This window comes from Oncorhynchus keta, chromosome 34 (genome assembly GCF_023373465.1).
Source record: "Oncorhynchus keta strain PuntledgeMale-10-30-2019 chromosome 34, Oket_V2, whole genome shotgun sequence".
NCBI lineage: Eukaryota > Metazoa > Chordata > Actinopteri > Salmoniformes > Salmonidae > Oncorhynchus > Oncorhynchus keta.
The window spans coordinates 72387378-72406935 of record NC_068454.1 but is presented as its reverse complement, the minus strand read 5'-3'; the positions used below and the strand labels follow the sequence as shown (position 1 = coordinate 72406935).

The following is a 19558-nucleotide window of genomic DNA, read 5'->3' as shown; positions in this document are numbered from 1 at the left end:
TCAAATCCTGCATTCACCTCATATGTGTGTTAACAGTAAGTTGCTCTCTGGATAAAAAAAAATATACTTTATATTATTATTGTCCCAGTCAGTGTGGTGCTAGGTTGGGACACCATCACAGTTCTGCTGAGACAGGGGATGAAGGGGCTTAGAGCAACAGGCCCTGTTTGAGTGGACAGGTTAAGAGCCAAAATCTCTCCCCCACCCTACTCTGTCTTTATCTGTCTACTAAATCCTTCTACTGCTGTAAACACTGTTCACAACTCCAGACTGTATATCTGGTCTCAGCAGTGGTTCTGTTGCACATGGTTTTATATGGTTCTTGATTGGTGGGTTGCTGCCAGTTAGACTAGGGAGTAGTCTAGGAACATGTTTGTAGGAAAGTACTTCATGTGATGTCCCTGATTATGCAAGTGGCAGTGACTAAACACACACCAAGATTTATCAATTATTCAGGCAGGTTTTATTTTTAGGTAGAAGCCAAAGAGAGTCTCTGGATCAGGAAATGCCCAAAATACAACCAATAAAAAAATGGAGACATTTGGCATAACTGCAGGCAACAGAGATATGGGTGTCTTTCCCTTTTAATTGTGGCTGATGTGTTGAGTGAGCACTGTGGGAGTATTGTCCTTAACACAGTGTTGAAGTGACCAGGGGCATCATTTATAAACATTGCATATGCACAAAATATGCCACAAAATATGCCATGCAACCGTTTTCACGCAAAAGTTGCCATTTATAAAAACTCAACTTGATGTGAGAATGTGCTTATCTTCCCGCAAACTTTAGACCATGTGTAAGCACCGTTTCTAGTGGTTGAAGTATTGCATTGCAAGCCAAATGCAATAGCCGAGCCTTGTGAAATGGGGAAAATATAATGACGTTCTTATTCCTAAAAAGAACATGAAGCTAAATACGCTTTAATAACAAGATGAAATCATCTGCCGTTCGTGAGAACAGCGAAATTCTACGTATTTTATCTTTCCATTCTAAAATAATTAGAAATGGGCATATATTGCCTATTATTTGATTTCCATGATGTTGCAGAATAAATTCCTCAAATGTTCTGCAAATGTTCTGCCTGAAAACCTTATAAGCCTACAACAAGTAAGGATAGGCTTCATCTCTTATTTAATTGTATCCACTTCACAGTAGTAAATAGATAAGCTAGTTGAAGTATGTTGCTCTATGCGATCCATTCCGAAGCACAGTTTAACAGTAGAACAGAGGTTCACCTTTTCCATTGCCATTTGTAGGCTCCGTCTGTAATTTAACATGTTCTCGAGTAGACAATATTTCCTTTATAAACATAATACATTTGTCATATTATGATATGTATTGTGTATTATTTATTCTGCAATTGTTATGATAACCATTTTATAATAAATTCCTCACTGTTTATGGCTATGATGAGTAAATATTCCAGAAGTAACCATACAACAATTGACCATGCGTATCTAATTTAATTAGGTTAATCAGATGGGCAATTAATAATTTCAGGTTTTTGCTCTATGCGTCCGAAAGGGAGCGCGGTTTAGAACATACAGTCGAATTTAAGGAGCAGTGGTTACAAAGAGACTGGTTATTATGAACAACCGTAACATATGCAGGTTTTGGCTTATAGTGCCCTCTTGTGGCAGAATAGGGTAATTGGAAAAATGTAGTTCAAATTATGTATAACTTTATTAAAGTAATTTGTAAAGCATTGCCTTGGAGGGCTATGCAGCAGAAATTATTCAGTAGTTTGTATGCTAAACATTTCCAGATGCAGTGACTGGATTGACTGACTGTATTCCTCTACCAGGTATGATGTGCTCAGCGAATATCTCCTGCATAGAGACATAAACTTTTGTTTATATATTTCACTCTCTATGCAAATGTTAACATATGTTTCCCATACCAATAAAGCCATTAAATTGAATTGATAGAGTGGGGGGCTCGATGTGAGCCATGCATGACCCTGGAGAAGGGCTCCTTCCGGGTGGACCTGCATCGGTTCCACTCCACCCCACTGCAGCGCCCGCGAGACCAAGCAGCTTAACGTCCTGGTGGAGTGTACGCTCTTCGCACCCTCCAAGGCCAGCGACGACTCGGAGAACTGTGTTGACGGGGCGGCGAGAGAGCGAGACGGAGAAGAGGGCAAAGGGAGGAGAAGGAGAAGCGGCCGTCGCACGGTGGGGGCTTCACTATAGACAACATCCAAGAGAAACGGGTGAAGTGAACGAGTGTGACGGGAGCCAGGATCAGATCACTACTCTGTGATATCAGATGCTCTCAGGCCTCCACATTAACTGATTATATTCGCCTAAGATATTGTAATTTAAAATAATAAGCAACTGTAATTTTAAATGTAGAACATTCGTTTATTTAAGACTGACCGCGTTGATTTTTTAAAGTGCTGCATTAGTGAATACTGCTTTTCAGATATCTTTTCAGGTAAATAGTTCAGATAAATTATGAGGATTGTTTGGACCAGATGAATAAGATGTTAGATATTGTTTAATAATGAGATTATAGTTTTATCTAAAAAGTACTGTAAGTAAAATGGTAGAACACTGACACAGACAACTTGTCAAAAATAAATAAATATTTATTTAAAACATTTATTCTCTGAAGAGATAATAATGACAAATCCACTCTGCATGCCAGCTGCTGTGTAATGTATGCCAAAACAAATCAATCGTCATAAAGGTTTGACAGGCTACTGTTTATTGTTGTTGTTGGGTGTGACTGTGTGAGGATCTACATTCAATACAAAAACAGGCCATCTGCCAAATGAGTACATTTATTATATCAATACTATCATTAAAATAGCAACTGGCTAAAGCAAATAGACAGTGCCTACAGAACGGCTACACACCCCTTGGGTTTATTCACATTATATTGTGTTACAAAGTGGGATGAAAATGGATTTAATTGTATTTTTTGGTCAACGGCCTCCACAAAATACTCTGTAATATCAAAGTGGAAGACACTAATATACCTTGATTAGATAAGTACATAAGGCTTTGCATTGAGGCCAAAAAGTGTATTCCTTTGCCATGTTTTAGTTGTTGTTGCAGTATTACTTTAGTGCCTTTATGCGTGTTTTGGATTATTTGTATTCTGTATATTTATATTCTTCTTTTCACTCTGTCATTTAGGTCATTATTGTGGAGTCACTACAATGTTGTTGATCCATCCTCAGTTTTATCCCATCACAACCATTGAACTCTGTAGTTGTTTTAAAATCCCCAATGGCCTCACAATAACATCCCTAAGCAGTTTCCTTAATGTCCTGCAGCTCAGAAGGACAACTGCATCTTTGATGTGTCTGGGTGGTTTAATACGTAATCCACAGCATAATTATTCATTTGACCATGCTTAAAGATATATTCAATGTCTGATTTGTTATTGTTACCCATCTTCCAATCACTGGTCTTCTTTATGAGGCTTTCAAAAATCTCCCTGGTCTTTGTAGTTTAATCTGTGCTTCAAATTCAACACTTGGCTGAGGGACCTTACATATGTTGTATGTATGGAGGACAGAGCAAGGGGTAGTCGTTCCAAAATCATGTCAAGCCCTATTATTTCACACAGAGGGAGTCCATATAACTTATGTGATTTGTTAAGACACATTTTACTTCATTTAGGCTTTTACTTCTGCAGCTACTATGTTTTAGTTATTTCATTGTTATTCATTTGTAAAAATGTGTAGAATTTTCTTTTCACTTTGACATTAGGGAGTATTTTGGGTAGATTAATGATTTTAAAAAATTTATAAAATATTTTTCTATCCCACTTTGTAATGCAAAATTCCAGGAGGTGCAGACTCTATAGGCACTGTAAATATGAATCGAACAAGATCTAAATGTACTAAACACATATGGCTAAATGAAAATCAAGAACTTGAGAACAAAACAATTGCTCCAAGTCGTCCTGAGAGAGATAACGGCCAAACATGGATGGAAACATTCATATGAAACAAGGACACATTTTTTGCTGCCTCTAAATAGTCTTGATGTTTCCTTTCCTTGTCTCTTGGAAGTGACTGACTTCAGCTGCAGCCACGATAGAATGGTAATAATACTGTGCTTGATAATGATAATGCTGCTGGTGCTAGACATGTTTTACATTCTTTTCTGAGACCCAGTGTCCTTCTAGTGGTGGAAATATGCATTGACGTACTCCATGCACTTTTGGAGTACATGGATAAATGCTACGGTAACTGGTGTCTTGTTACCATGTATGTACATTACATTCTATGAGTTAGTTTCCCTGAGATGTTTGGCAGTAAAATGATTCTCTGTTGACATTACATTTGCCTTCAAGCTAGCTCAGGTATGGCATGTGTACAGGTAGGTGCTGCTGATGTTCCAGTCTGGGGGGAAGTCCTGCAGCGGGTGGTTCTTCAGGTGTTTCTGCATGGCAGCCAGGCTGCTACAGAACTCCAGGCAGACAGTACACTGGTAGGGTGTGGCCCCGCCGTGGGTCCGCAGGTGCTTGATCATGGCTGAGTAGTCCCTTGACCGCTGGCCACACAGACGGCACTCAAACGGCTTCTCTCCTGGGGTTGACATTGAGAGTGAGCAGGCAAGCACATACACAGTGACTGACAAATTGAAACACACACCCACGCCTACACCCCCCACCCCCACACACACAAACACAGGGGGATATAATACCTGTGTGTACCCGATGGTGTGTATCCAGTTGGTGTTTGAGACTGAACCTCTTGGAGCAGCGTTTACACTGGTAGGGCTTCTCTCCTCCCTGATCTCGCCGGTGGGACGGCAGTGACCTCTCCACCCTGAAGCTACGATCACAGTACTTACACCCCAGAGAAGTCTCATCTGAGCCTGGGGAGGAGAGAGCAACAAGAGGGGGTGGGGGTAAAATTGTAATCATTCCATGTAATATAAATTCCTTTTTTCATTTAGTATTTTGTGATGAGTAACTTATAATTAGTTATAGTTAACTTTACATGAATGTACATTGTGTATACAGACAGAATCATCCAATGAACATCAGTATTAATAAACCTAGCTTAGCTCCATTTCTATTCTGTAATGCGTTTCTTCCCCTGACGTTCCCCCTGTGCTCCCCATTGCAGCCTGTATAATTGAGCGTATGGGTTAATTGTTTTCTCACACGTCTATATTTATCAGCACAATCATTGGTGGTCATTACCCGGTTAAACAATAGTGTCAGGCCAGAGCGATGACCTACTAATAGCACTAAAGGGTGATGTGAGCTCAGCCACATTGCATGCAGATGGATTTTCTGTAGGACAGGGGTCACACTCATGACTGTAAAGGCTCACTGTTGTCATAGCAGCAACCTTCTTCACTCAACATTTTTTGTTGTCATCATTTGTGAAGATAAGTTCAAAGATTACTTTTTTATATTACAGGGGTTATTGTATGAAATGGTATTATACAACTGTTATGAAGCATAATTGTAATTGTCACACACCTAGATAATGATAACTAAGACCTCCTTTTACCAGAGATAGTTCTATAAATACACCACATCCTTTCACAAGGTTCAAATTGACAAGAAGAACCTTGGTTTCCTCTCATCGTGTACCTTTGTACGTCTCTATAATCTGACCGAGGTGTGATTCTGAAGTAGAGCTGTCAGCTCTCTAGCCCTTTGGTGTCAGTTAGTGATACTGTTTTACACAGATACTATGGGGCTCTGTTGAACACATACAGGAGGGGGGTGATGAGAGAGGGAGCGAGAGAGGTGGGGGAGAGCAAGGACCAAGACCACAATAAAGTGTTCACTCCTCTCTCACTACAATTCAGCCTGTTCTCAATTATCTTCCTGTCCAAATCATCCTTGGCCTCTCACTTAGAAAGCACAAACCTCTGACGTCTAAGTTTGATAAGTATCTCACTTATAGGGACTAAAATGATCAAGTCTGATAAAAGTGACCAGTTGAAGTCAGTGAAACACTCATTATTCAACTTAATGTGTTACTCTTGGCTGTCCATTCAATTTGGTGGAGACAATCAGTGGAGATAATCTTGAGTCACATGAATACGGTCTCTCAGTCGTACTGTAATGAGTGAGTGACAGTGCTAACCCCATCACACAAACACAGACTGTAAAGATGTGAGGCTGATTTGACCACCCTACATAGAGTGAAAAAAAGATGTAAGCTTTTTTTCCCTTTGGCACTGTATCAAAACCACCAGAACATTGCAGAACGTACTGTTTGTTCTGCCAGCTTACCGCACTGCTGCACCGCCAGCACAAAGCCACAACACACTCACTCATTCTGTCTGTCTTTCTGTATCTCTCTCTCTCTCTCTCTCACACGCTCTTTCTCTCTCACTCTCTTACTCTCTTTCTCTCTCCCCCACTCTTTCTCTCTCACTCTCTTACTCTCTTTCTCTCTCGTTCTCCCTCAGGCACTCTTCTCTCTCTCTCTCATGTTTCCTATATGCTCTGTCCCTATGACGATAGAGGTTAAGGGTCACACTTTGTTAGAAATGTCACTGCCATGTATCCTTTAGAATATTAAGAATACAATCACGTCTTAGTTCTGTACAGCTCCAATACATTATTCACATTTTGAGATGATGCTTTTTGCAATGTACCCCTGTTAGATGTCTAGGGAAAAAGCACTGAGTGAATGTTGTGACATTACAGTACCTGAGGGGTTGCTGGTTGAGGCCTGCAGCCATGAGCTGCCCAGGGGGACCTTGCTGCAGTGCTGACAGTCCTGGGTTCTTCCTGGATGCTCCTGGGAGTATCTGGCCCCATAGAAGACAGGTTCAAAATAAAACCTTATTTCAAGGACAAGAGTCAACGTAACTGTTGTAAGGCAAACACGCGAGCATGGTGGTCACCGAGCCACTATTAGATAACCCAGTTGATGTGTTGCAATGAGTGTCATGCCAAAGCAGATTGATTTGCCCACCACCTTTACACATCCTGTCCTTCTCCCCGGCCTCTCCAACTCCAGGCTATATGTACTTGTCTATTGATGTCAAATGTAAGTACCCAACTGTCGTAGGCTGGGGTTCTGAGGAAGAGGCCAGGCGTTACAAATATACTGTATGTTTAGTGTCACATAGAAAAGGGACTTTCCACAGCATCTGACGCACTTTGTTAGCTCGACTAAAAAACCATAGGTGAATGATTTTTCAGAGATTAATGGAGGAGTGGTAACGCTCTTTGTGGCCCTAAAATCCCCCAAATAAACAAAAGTGACAAATCTGCTACAAAGTCTGCTAGATGGTTTCCTACGCTACCTAAATTAAATGGACACAGATATCAGATAAACCTCAGAGATCAACAACGGGAGGGAGGAGGAAGTCAGAGAGATGTTGACGACCGATAGTTTCAACACTGAAACAGGATCACATAAACACAGTTTTAAGACTGCTTACACTCATTCTGTAGTACTTTGTAGTACTCTGATCTGAGCCACATGTTATTTCTGACCTGGGCGTCAAGGTGGTATCTGAGGGAGTGCAGTATGTATCATGTTATGCGTGTGTGTGTGTGTGTGTGTGCAATGTGTATTACGGAGACCTCATACCAAATTGTGAACTGCATTTCTTTATATATATTGTTTTATTGGAATGTTCGTGTTAAATGTGTTGTCCTCGGGACTCAATGGACTCCCCTGATTACATAAAAGTTAAATAAAAAAAATAGGCAGACATTGTTTAAGAACAGGACTGAAACATCTTGTAACTGATCCGTAGTGGATCTGAATGTCTTTCATGGTTGATATTTGCAAGGGAGGAGAGTAATTAAGGGGGCTCCCCTTTAGATACTATGCAGAAAACTGATTTGTAGAGCCTTTCAATTACACCATACTGTACATCATTTCTCTGCATTAGAAAAGAGGAAGTAGCTTGACTGTAAAACCAGAAACGAGATAGTGTGTAATGCCACCATCAAGCGACAGACCACATAACATGACTTCAGCAGCTGTTCTGTGGTTTGGACACAGCTAATATGAATGACCATCTACATCCATAATATACATCATGTCAATATGACAGACAGGAGAGGGTTAACTGGAGACAGCGGAAACTCTGCTTGTTGGAAAGAACTTTCACTCAGATCCACCCAAACAACAATGAGTCAGATAGCTGTGTCGATATGTGCTACTTAATGTAAGCAAATTAGGGGGATTCTGAACTATATTGTAGACATGAGAACAGGGAAAGAAGGAGAAGAATGAAGACCAAAACGTCTGTAGTATAAAACCCCTCCAGAGAGGTCTTACCTTTGCCCTTCCCCTAGTGCTCCACCTATCAACACTTTATCCATCGAGCCTCTTTTTCCCAGCAGACCTTGCTTCAGGATGTCTCCCAGCTCCCGAGACCCAGAGACCAGGGGGTGGTGGTATGGATGCAGGATGCCCGGGTAGCCCAGGACGGCGCTGTGGACCTGGGGCGGGCATGAGGACGTTAGCAGGGGGTACATGTGGGGAGAGGAGAGGTGGAATGGGTATGTCACCAGGTGCTGTGAGGGGTGAAGGGAAGAGGAACTGGCTGCTAGGATGTCGTTATAGTTCAAGGCCATCCTCCTCAGGGTGTTGACTTGGTGCCACATGACCCTCGACGCTGGGGGAGGAGGAGGAGGGGGTTGGATGGTGGCAGCAGTGGTGGCGATGACACTGTCTCTGGATGGAGGCGGTGTGGTGGCCACTAGTGTGGGTGTGAGTGGCTTTGGCCTTTTTCTCTGTGGTGGTGATGAACCAGAGGAGTTATCCTTAGTGTCAGGAAGAGTGGGATCCTCAGTGAATGGGCTGTTTTGTGGCTCCAGATCAATGGAAGGAATTGTCTGGGGATCCCCATCTTCTGGAATGGGACTTCCTTTCAGGGATTCTTTCTCATCTCTCTCCTCTGTTATCTGAAGTCTTGTTTCTGTCATTTCTCCAGTTTCTTTCGTTCCTCTCACTTCTCTTATTTCTCTCAACTCTCTTCTCTCTCTCTTCAGGCACCCCCGATTTCTCTTCAGTTGGCTGCGACACTGCTCCTCCAGGGAATGCATCTCCAGGAGCTTGGCGGCCCTCAGAAGCTGGGGCAGATCATCCACTGGGACCTCCAGGGTCTCGGTGTAGGCAAAGTCCAGGACCTGCTGGAAGGTGTGTGGAGAGAGGAGCTCCAGACTACAGTGGTGAGGTTGGTCGAGGCGATCGTGCTGGTCTGAGTATGCAGCCTGCAGGGTGAGTTGATGCTCCAGGGTTTTGCTAGCGCAGGCCAGCACCAGCCGATGGGCCCTGAACACATGGCTCTCCACTGAGATAACAGCATCACACAGCGTCCCCGAGCGACGCAGGATATCTGCCTGGCGCAGGAAGAGGGAGTACTGGGTGTTGTGAACTCGGATCATCTTAGAGGTATGGAGGAGGAAGGGAGGAGTGATGGGAAGAGAAGATGGGCAGGTGGATAGGAGATGGTTTGGAAACCGTTTGAGACAACGCCATTCAACCTATAGGAAAAAGGAGACCATGATCATTTTTTGTAATGTTTCTGAGAAATAAAAATAGCAGATAGCAAGTTGGAAAATGTATTTGTATAAATAGGTAAATTGCAGAGATTGCGGTTGTGATAAATAGATTATATCCCACGCCTGGTTCTTAGTGTTTTTCCATCGATGCCAGACGTTTAGGATGTTTTCAAGCTATCAGGGGTGAGAGAAGAGGGGGATGGAAACTCAGAGGGCAGATCATATCACCTGCTGACGTAGGTTTGGTTGATAACGTGCTGTTGGTTACTAGGGTTTTGGAAATTCATAGCCCGAAAGGGACTGACACAATGCAAGAATGACTTAAAAAGTTCAACATTACAGGAGCAATTGATATGTCGACCATGTTACATATCAATAAATATTGAATGGCATTTCATAGTCTGCAGCATGAAGTGAAATTAATCTCAAGAACATGTAATAAATTATATCCATTTATGATATTATCTTTAAGTCAATTTCCCCTGAAGTCCTTGTGTAGCAATCTGTGGCTTAAAATGTCTATTTCAATTCTGTGGTTGATGAAGTACAGCATATTTCACAGATGTTTTTAGCACGTCTTATATCTGACCTCTGTAGTAAAAATAAGTGTCGGAGGCTGTATGTCTGGTTGACGTGTGTAAATGTTATGTCAGCGTTGAAATGAATCTCTCAGGTATACGCTCAGAAGCCACAAACCTCCTCAGAATATGACACTATGACTAATGCCAGTACACACAGGCTTCACAGACAGACGACAAGTTTGTTTGATCAACAACCTATAGTGTACTGTAATTTGGTTTAGATAGGCATCTACAGTTGTAACAGTGTGCTGTATGAGGTATAAATCAAATTGTGCTATTGGAACATGCAGTAGTGAGTCTTGATATGACAGGATTGTGTCGAAAAGAAATGGGTCACGTCAATTTACAAAAGTGGATTAACCGCAGTTCTGTGCTATATTGTGCACAATCCTACTAAACAGCAGTGGTGGAAAAAGTACTCAATTGTCATACTTTGGTAAAAGTAAAGATACCTTAATAGAATATGACTAAAGTAAACGTGAAAGTCATCCAGTAAAATACTACTTGAGTAAAAGTCTAAAAGTATCGGGTTTTAAATGTACTTAATTACAATGGTGGAAAAAGTACTAAATTGTTATACGTAAAAAGTACAACAAAATGCTTTACATCAAATTCCTTATATAAAGCAAACCAGGTGGCAAGAATTTCTTGGTTTTCTTATTTATGGACAGCCAGCGGCACTCTCCAACACGCAGACATCATTTACAAACGCAGTAGTTGCATTTAGTCAGCCAGATCAGAGGCAGTAGGGATGACAACGTGTTATATTAATAGATGCGTGAATTGGAGCATATACAGTGGGGCAAAAAAGTATTTAGTCAGCCACCAACTGTGCAAGTTCTCCCACTTAAAAAGATGAGAGGCCTGTAATTTTCATCATAGGTACACTTCAACTATGACGGACAAAATGAGAAAAAAAATCCAGAAAATCACTTTGCAAATGAATTTATTTGCAAATTATGGTGGAAAATAAGTATTTGGTCAATAACAAAAGTTTATCTCAATACTTTGTTATATACCCTTTGTTGGCAATGACAGAGGTCAAACGTTTTCTTTAAGTCTTCACAAGGTTTTCACACACTGTTGCAGGTAGTTTGGCCCATTACTCCATGCAGATCTTCTCTAGAGCAATGATGTTTTGGGGCTGTTGCTGGGCAACACGGACTTTCAACTCCCTCCAAAGATTTTCTATGGGGTTGAGATCTGGAGACTGGCTAGGCCACTCCAGGACCTCGAAATGCTTCTTACGAAGCCACTCCTTCGTTGCCCGGGCGGTGTGTTTGGGATCATTGTCATGCTGAAAGACCCAGCCACGTTTCATCTTCAATGCCCTTGCTGATGGTAGGCTTTGTTACTTTGGTCCCAGCTCTCTGCAGGTCATTCACTAGGTCCCCCCGTGTGGTTCTGGGATTTTTGCTCGCCGTTCTTGTGATCATTTTGACCCCATGGGGTGAGATCTTGCGTGGAGCTCCAGATCGAGGGAGATTATCAGTGGTCTTGTATGTCTTCCATTTCCTAATAATTGCTCCCACAGTTGATTTCTTCAAACCAAGCTGCTTACCTATTGCAGATTCAGTCTTCCCAGCCTGGTGCAGGTCTACAATTTTGTTTCTGGTGTCCTTTGACAGCTCATTGGTCTTGGCCATAGTGGAGTTTGGAGTGTGACTGTTTGAGGTTGTGGACAGGTGTCAAACATGTGCCATTAATACAGGTAACGAGTAGAGGACAGAGGAGCCTCTTAAAGAAGAAGTTACAGGTCTGTGAGAGCCAGAAATATTACTTGTTTGTAGGTGACCAAATACTTATTTTCCACCATAATTTGCAAATAAATTCATTAAAAATCCTACAATGTGATTTTCTGGATTTTCTTTTCCCATTTTGTCTGTCATAGTTGAAGTGTACCTATGATGGAAATTACAGGCATCTCTCATCTTTTTAAGTGGGAGAACTTGCACAATTGGTGGCTGACTAAATACTTTTTTGCCCCACTGTAGCTGTCCTGCCTGAGCATTCTAAATATAATGAGTACTTTTCTGTGTCAGAGAAAATGTATGGGAGTAAAACGTACATATTGTCTTAAGGAATGTATTGGAGTAAAAGTAAAAGTAATAAATATAAATAGTAAAGTACAGATACTGAAAAAATCTACTCAAGTAGTACTTTAAAGTATTTTTACTTAAACCACTGCAAAACAGGTTAAAACTTACTTTATTTTTGAACTCATTAAAACCCCCTTCCTTAAAAAATCCAAGTGGTCAGTTATGTGTGTGATGTGTGGTTGTGTATCCTCTATTCTGCTCGTCCAGCTGACCTGTCTCTGAGAGAACTGTCCCATGGAGCACTTTGGCACAGTAACCTCTGCTCAGTACAGTAACTCCATTTCTATCCGCAGACGGCGACAGTCGATAAGATCCAAAGTAGACATACCGGTACTGAAATGGCAGCAATTTAATATCATCGTTACTGTAATGGATGCTTAATCTCTTTCCAACACACACATAGTCAAACAAAGTGTCAGTTCCACTCTCAAAAGTATGAACTCAATATTTTAAGTAATACATTCCTTTATTTGCTTACTAAACACACAAAATGTGATTTGTTTGCTGAATGGAATAGACCCCAGAGTGAAAATACAAAAACTAAAACTAACAACTAGAGTATACTGATGGCCATGGACAACTGTTATATGATGCCTCTGTTTGGCCTCTGTAATGGCCTCTGTATTATTATAGATTATATCATATTATAAACTGGGTAGTTCGAGCCCTGAATGCTGATTGGCTGAAAGCCATGGTATATGAGACCGTATACCACAGGTATGACAAAACATTTATTTTGACTGTTCTAATTATGTTTGTAACCAGTTTATAATAGCAATAAGGCACCTCAGGGGTTTATGGTGTATGGCCAATAAAGGGAAAGGGGGATACCTAGTCAGTGGTACAACTGAATGCATTCAACTGAAATGTGTCTTTGACATTTAACCCAACGTCTGAATCAGAAAGGTGCGGGGGGCTGCCATATACCACGGCTCTGTGTTGCGTCGTGCCTAAGAACAGCCCTTAGCTGTGGTATATTGACCATATACCACCCCCCTATATCGTATTTATGCACCAGATGATGGATTCACATTGTCCACAAATGTGCAATACATTATCCTTGCCAAGACACAAACATACAAAGGCCAATAATTGAAGGCTCAATAACGCTGGTTATTGGTGGTGGGGACACAACAGATCATAGAAATCATCATATTCGGATTTAAATGTTGTTGCTAAACTTTCTGTATGCAACATGAGGGATCCCACAATCACATGTTTGAATTTCTTATTGTTGAGAAGCAACTGCTTTAAGTTAATTTAATTAAATTACATTGAACACCCTTCTCGAAAATGACAATGAAGTTCATGCGTAAGTGAAACTGCAGATTAGCAGTTATCGTACAATGTATTCCAGCATCATTTCATCCCTATTTGTATTGGTACAGTAATACTTTATAGGGTGAACATTTGTAGAACATCTTTACTGACATTAACTTGACTATTCACTGTATATTAGAGAATTGTATGAGTGCATTTAAAAAAATTATATTATATTATTTCCACCAGTAGGACATCAAGTCACAACATAAATTATTGATAAAGATGAGCAGAAAATACTGTATAAAATACATAATACAAATACTAAGCTATATTGTAGGCTGAAAAAAGGGGAAATCCAATTTTTTTCTACTAATACAATTTTGCTCACAGAAAGAGATTTTGTTTAACAATACTTTTTTTCTTCTTAAAAAGATAGGGGTCACAATTATTGACACCTCGGTTTTCAATAATCCAGCACCCTCCCTTTGTGCACCCTGCCTTTGTGAGGATAACGGCACTAAGCCTCTTTCTGAAATGTTTTGTGAGATTGGAGAACACATTGGGATGAATCTTAGACAACTCCTACATACAGAATCTTTCCAGATCATTGATATCCTTCCATCTGTGCTAATGGAGTGAGTTCCCTCTTCAATTCAAACCACAGGTTTTCAATGGGGTTCAAGTCCAGAGACTGAGAGAGCCATTGAAAAATGCTGATTTTGTGGTCAATTAACCATTTCTTTGTGGAATTTGATGTGCGATGGGAGTTATTGTCTTGCTGGAAGATCCACTTCTGGCCAGGTTTCAACCTCCTGTCAGATGCAACCTGGATTTAGTCTAAAATGTCCTGGTTCTGGGTAAATGTCATGATGCCATTGACCTTAACAAGGTCCCCAGGACCAGTGGAAGCAAAATAGACCCATAACATCAAAGATCCACCTCCATATTTTACAGTAGGTATGCGGTTCTTTTCTGTTTATCACATCCTTCTTGCGTGGCCAGACATGTCTACTTTCATGTCATCTGGCCATGGCACAGTAACTCCAAGCACACATAACATTCCACATAGAAATGGTTAATTGACCACAAAATCAATATATTGCAATGACCATCTCTGTCTCAGGACTTGTGGTTTGAATTGAAGAGGGCCATAAGCACAGACAAAGGATGTCAATTATCTGGAAAGATTCCGTATGGAGGAGTAGTCTAAGATACCTCCCAATGTGTTCTCCAATCTCGTCTAACATTTGAGAAAAACACTCAGAGCCATTATCCTCACAAAGGGAGGGTACCGGAGTATTGAAAACAAGGGTGCCAATCATTATGACCCCTATCTTTTTGAGAAAGAAAATGTTAGTTGTTAAACAAAATATATTTTTCTGAGCAATTCTATTAGTAAAAATACTATCATTTTAAAATCTTTGCAGCATTGCTTGTATTTATTTTATTCAGTCTTTTTTGCTAATCTTTATCGGGGTGCCAATAATTTGAATCACGACTGTATGTTCCTTTACTGATACTGACATGCGTTTACAGAAGTAAAATTCATTATTATTATTATTGACATCTAGGACTATTGCAGGTAGAAATGTTACATGCAGAACCTTTAACAACAGCTTGATCCACCATCAATGCAACCATCCATACAAACTAATCGATCCACAAAGTTGAATGAGTAGATCTTCCCTGGTTATACGCATACAGGACAGTACCATCAGAAATCAGGTTCTGATGGCGATATGATTACTGAATATCACACATACAGTAGCGGGCTACAGACAGACATTAGGCCCTCAGTATGCAGGCCTCAATATTACCACAAGCAAATCTACATGTCCTCAATAGCCCATAAAGCTAAGGGGAAACTGACATACCTTCAACATCCTCTGACAACACATGAAAAACCAGAGGGCCTCTCCTCTACTCACATGTAAAGGCTGGAGTCGCATGTGAGGAACCTTTTGAAGCTAAAAACCACAGAGACACCAGCTAGATGACAGGATCAACAGAGAGGAGATAGTGAAGAGAAAGAGTTAGAGAAAGAGAGAGAGAGATTTAAAAATAAAATCGAGACCATGCAGGGACGGAAAGTGTAGTAAAGCAGAAGTGTTCAGTGTGATGGAGAGACTCACCAGTTCACGAGTGACTCAACCCACCCACTGTGGAGAGTGTCAACCCTACACGCATTGTGGCCCGGCTGTTGAATGACAGGGTTGGCTGGGTGTCCGTTTAGGTAAGGGTAAAGGGTGGTTACCTCTTCTCTCTTCTCAGTCCCTCCTCTTAACCTCATCTGGCCCTGATTGGTCTGTCATGGGAGCACCCGTGAGATATGATTGGTTACTACAGTATACAGAGTTGAACTGGCTATACTATTGATCTTGGTTGATTATCTCGTTTCAAAATAATGTGTTAGGCTGAGACTGACCGTTTGAAATGTAGCTATGCACAGGTTATGCCAGAGTAATATCTTTAATCATATTTTTGATCTTATCCTAAAAGGCACAAACATTTATTCATTTTTTCCCACCCACATCACAGTCGCAGGTTACTGAAATTTTGTAATGGGCTGAAGTACAGTGCTCAGAGAACCATTTGCACTTTGTTTAGCTTTGACAGGATGTTGAACGCCAGAGAGGCCGGAGATGCTGTAACAACATAGAACCCAACTACAACCTGTCTACCTGAAATAGCACATGCATTAGCCTGATGGTGCAGCATTTCATGTGCGTGTGAGATGGATCATGTGAAAACTATTATCATTAATGATATAGGCATGTAGGCTTCTACTGTGGGGTCAATGGTCAGACCTTGCACTCTTTACAATGCATGCAGCATCTTTAGTAGTACGTTATACAGTAGTGAAGCGTGGAAATTTAAGGCTCTGTTTTTCAAAGATATTTATGTTGATTAAAGGACCATTTCAATCACAACTCTGCTAGCTAGCCAACAGCTAACAGCTAACAGCTAGCCAACGTCTACTGAATCGAATTCAACAACCCGGTCGCAGTCACAGGTTGTATCACATTTTAATTTCATTTCATTACAGTACAACTGTTTGATTTGTTTGATCGTAGCTAGCTACGACTTTGTTTCAAAGATAATTGTGTAGTCTAGAGCGATTTTCTAGGTTAGCTAGCCAGCTATTGTCGTTCTTTTAACGCAACGTAACGTAAACAACACTGCTAGCTAGCCAGCTAGCCCCCGAATAGTAGCACTGTAGAAACTATTACACTCAACGGAACGACTTGATTAGTGTAGTGTCAACAACGCAGCTACTGCCAGCTAGCCTACTTCAGCAGTACTGTATCATTTTAGTCAATAAGATTCTTGCTACGTAAGCTTAACTTTCTGAACATTCGAGACGTGTAGTCCACTTGTCATTCCAATCTCCTTGCATTAGCGTAGCCTCTTCTGTAGCCTGTCAACTATGTGTCTGTCTATCCCTGTTCTCTCCTCTCTGCACAGACCATACAAACGCTCCACACCGCGTGGCCGCGGCCACCCTAATCTGGTGGTCCCAGCGCGTACGACCCACGTGGAGTTCCAGGTCTCCGGTAGCCTCTGGAACTGCCGATCTGCGGCCAACAAGGCAGAGTTCATCTCAGCCTATGCCTCCCTCCAGTCCCTCGACTTCTTGGCACTGACGGAAACATGGATCACCACAGATAACACTGCTACTCCTACTGCTCTCTCCTCGTCCGCCCACGTGTTCTCGCACACCCCGAGAGCTTCTGGTCAGCGGGGTGGTGGCACCGGGATCCTCATCTCTCCCAAGTGGTCTTTCTCTCTTTCTCCCCTTACCCATCTGTCTATCGCCTCCTTTGAATTCCATGCTGTCACAGTTACCAGCCCTTTCAAGCTTAACATCCTTATCATTTATCGCCCTCCAGGTTCCCTTGGAGAGTTCATCAATGAGCTTGATGCCTTGATAAGCTCCTTTCCTGAGGACGGCTCACCTCTCACAGTTCTGGGCGACTTTAACCTCCCCACGTCTACCTTTGACTCATTCCTCTCTGCCTCCTTCTTTCCACTCCTCTCATCTTTTGACCTCACCCTCTCACCTTCCCCCTACTCACAAGGCAGGCAATACGCTTGACCTCATCTTTACTAGATGCTGTTCTTCCACTAACCTCATTGCAACTCCCTCCAAGTCTCCGACCACTACCTTGTATCCTTTTCCCTCTCGCTCTCATCCAACACTTCCCACACTGCCCCTACTCGGATGGTATCGCGCCGTCCCAACCTTCGCTCTCTCTCCCCCGCTACTCTCTCCTCTTCCATCCTATCATCTCTTCCCTCTGCTCAAACCTTCTCCAACCTATCTCCTGATTCTGCCTCCTCAACCCTCCTCTCCTCCCTTTCTGCATCCTTTGACTCTCTATGTCCCCTATCCTCCAGGCCGGCTCGGTCCTCCCCTCCCGCTCCGTGGCTCGACGACTCATTGCGAGCTCACAGAACAGGGCTCCGGGCAGCCGAGCGGAAATGGAGGAAAACTCGCCTCCCTGCGGACCTGGCATCCTTTCACTCCCTCCTCTCTACATTTTCCTCCTCTGTCTCTGCTGCTAAAGCCACTTTCTACCATTCTAAATTCCAAGCATCTGCCTCTAACCCTAGGAAGCTCTTTGCCACCTTCTCCTCCCTCCTGAATCGCCCCCTCCTCCCTCTCTGCAGATGACTTCGTCAACCATTTTTGAAAAGAAGGTCGACGACATCCGATCCTCGTTTGCTAAGTCAAACGACACCGCTGGTTCTGCTCACACTGCCCTACCCTATGCTCTGACCTCTTTCTCCCCTCTCTCTCCAGATGAAATCTCGCGTCTTGTGACGGCCGGCCGCCCAACAACCTGCCCGCTTGACCCTATCCCCTCCTCTCTTCTCCAGACCATTTCCGGAGACCTTCTCCCTTACCTCACCTCGCTCATCAACTCATCCCTGACCGCTGGCTACGTCCCTTCCGTCTTCAAGAGAGCGAGAGTTGCACCCCTTCTGAAAAAACCTACACTCGATCCCTCCGATGTCAACAACTACAGACCAGTATCCCTTCTCTCTTTTCTCTCCAAAACTCTTGAACGTGCCGTCCTTGGCCAGCTCTACCGCTATCTCTCTCAGAATGACCTTCTTGATCCTAATCAGTCAGGTTTCAAGACTAGTCATTCAACTGAGACTGCTCTTCTCTGTATCACGGAGGCGCTCCGCACTGCTAAAGCTAACTCTCTCTCCTCTGCTCTCATCCTTCTAGACCTATCGGCTGCCTTCGATACTGTGAACCATCAGATCCTCCTCTCCACCCTCTCCGAGTTGGGCATCTCCGGCGCGGCCCACGCTTGGATTGCGTCCTACCTGACAGGTCGCTCCTACCAGGTGGCGTGGCGAGAATCTGTCTCCTCACCACGCGCTCTCACCACTGGTGTCCCCCAGGGCTCTGTTCTAGGCCCTCTCTTATTCTCGCTATGCACCAAGTCACTTGGCTCTGTCATAACCTCACATGGTCTCTCCTATCATTGCTATGCAGACGACACACAATTAATCTTCTCCTTTCCCCCTTCTGATGACCAGGTGGCGAATCGCATCTCTGCATGTCTGGCAGACATATCAGTGTGGATGACGGATCACCACCTCAAGCTGAACCTCAGCAAGACGGAGTTCCTCTTCCTCCCGGGGAAGGACTGCCCGTTCCATGATCTCGCCATCACGGTTGACAACTCCATTGTGTCCTCCTCCCAGAGCGCTAAGAACCTTGGCGTGATCCTGGACAACACCCTGTCGTTCTCAACTAACATCAAGGCGGTGTCCCGTTCCTGTAGGTTCATGCTCTACAACATCCGCAGAGTACGACCCTGCCTCACACAGGAAGCGGCGCAGGTCCTAATCCAGGCACTTGTCATCTCCCGTCTTGATTACTGCAACTCGCTGTTGGCTGGGCTCCCTGCCTGTGCCATTAAACCCCTACAACTCATCCAGAACGCCGCAGCCCGTCTGGTGTTCAACCTTCCCAAGTTCTCTCACGTCACCCCGCTCCTCCGCTCTCTCCACTGGCTTCCAGTTGAAGCTCGCATCCGCTACAAGACCATGGTGCTTGCCTACGGAGCTGTGAGGGGAACGGCACCTCAGTACCTCCAGGCTCTGATCAGGCCCTACACCCAAACAAGGGCA

At 42.9% G+C, this 19558-nt stretch overlaps 1 protein-coding gene across 2 annotated transcripts; it reads right to left on the bottom strand.

The window, feature by feature from the left end:
* Positions 1 to 1988: 1988 nt before the first annotated feature.
* Positions 1989 to 15603, bottom strand: zbtb32 (zinc finger and BTB domain containing 32). Of its 2 annotated transcripts, none has more exons than XM_052494687.1 (5): positions 15538 to 15603; positions 8234 to 9444; positions 6643 to 6743; positions 4665 to 4838; positions 1989 to 4546 (listed from the first exon to the last, which is right to left on the bottom strand). In XM_052494687.1, exons 2-5 carry the CDS (start codon positions 9343 to 9345, stop codon positions 4317 to 4319), a joined length of 1617 nt encoding a protein of 538 aa, XP_052350647.1. In that variant the 5' UTR covers positions 9346 to 9444; positions 15538 to 15603; the 3' UTR covers positions 1989 to 4316. The 2 variants fall into 2 exon arrangements, with proteins under 2 accessions (XP_052350647.1, XP_052350646.1); XM_052494686.1 differs by lacking the exon at positions 15538 to 15603 and adding an exon at positions 15334 to 15367.
* Between the last annotated feature and the right edge of the window lie 3955 nt (positions 15604 to 19558).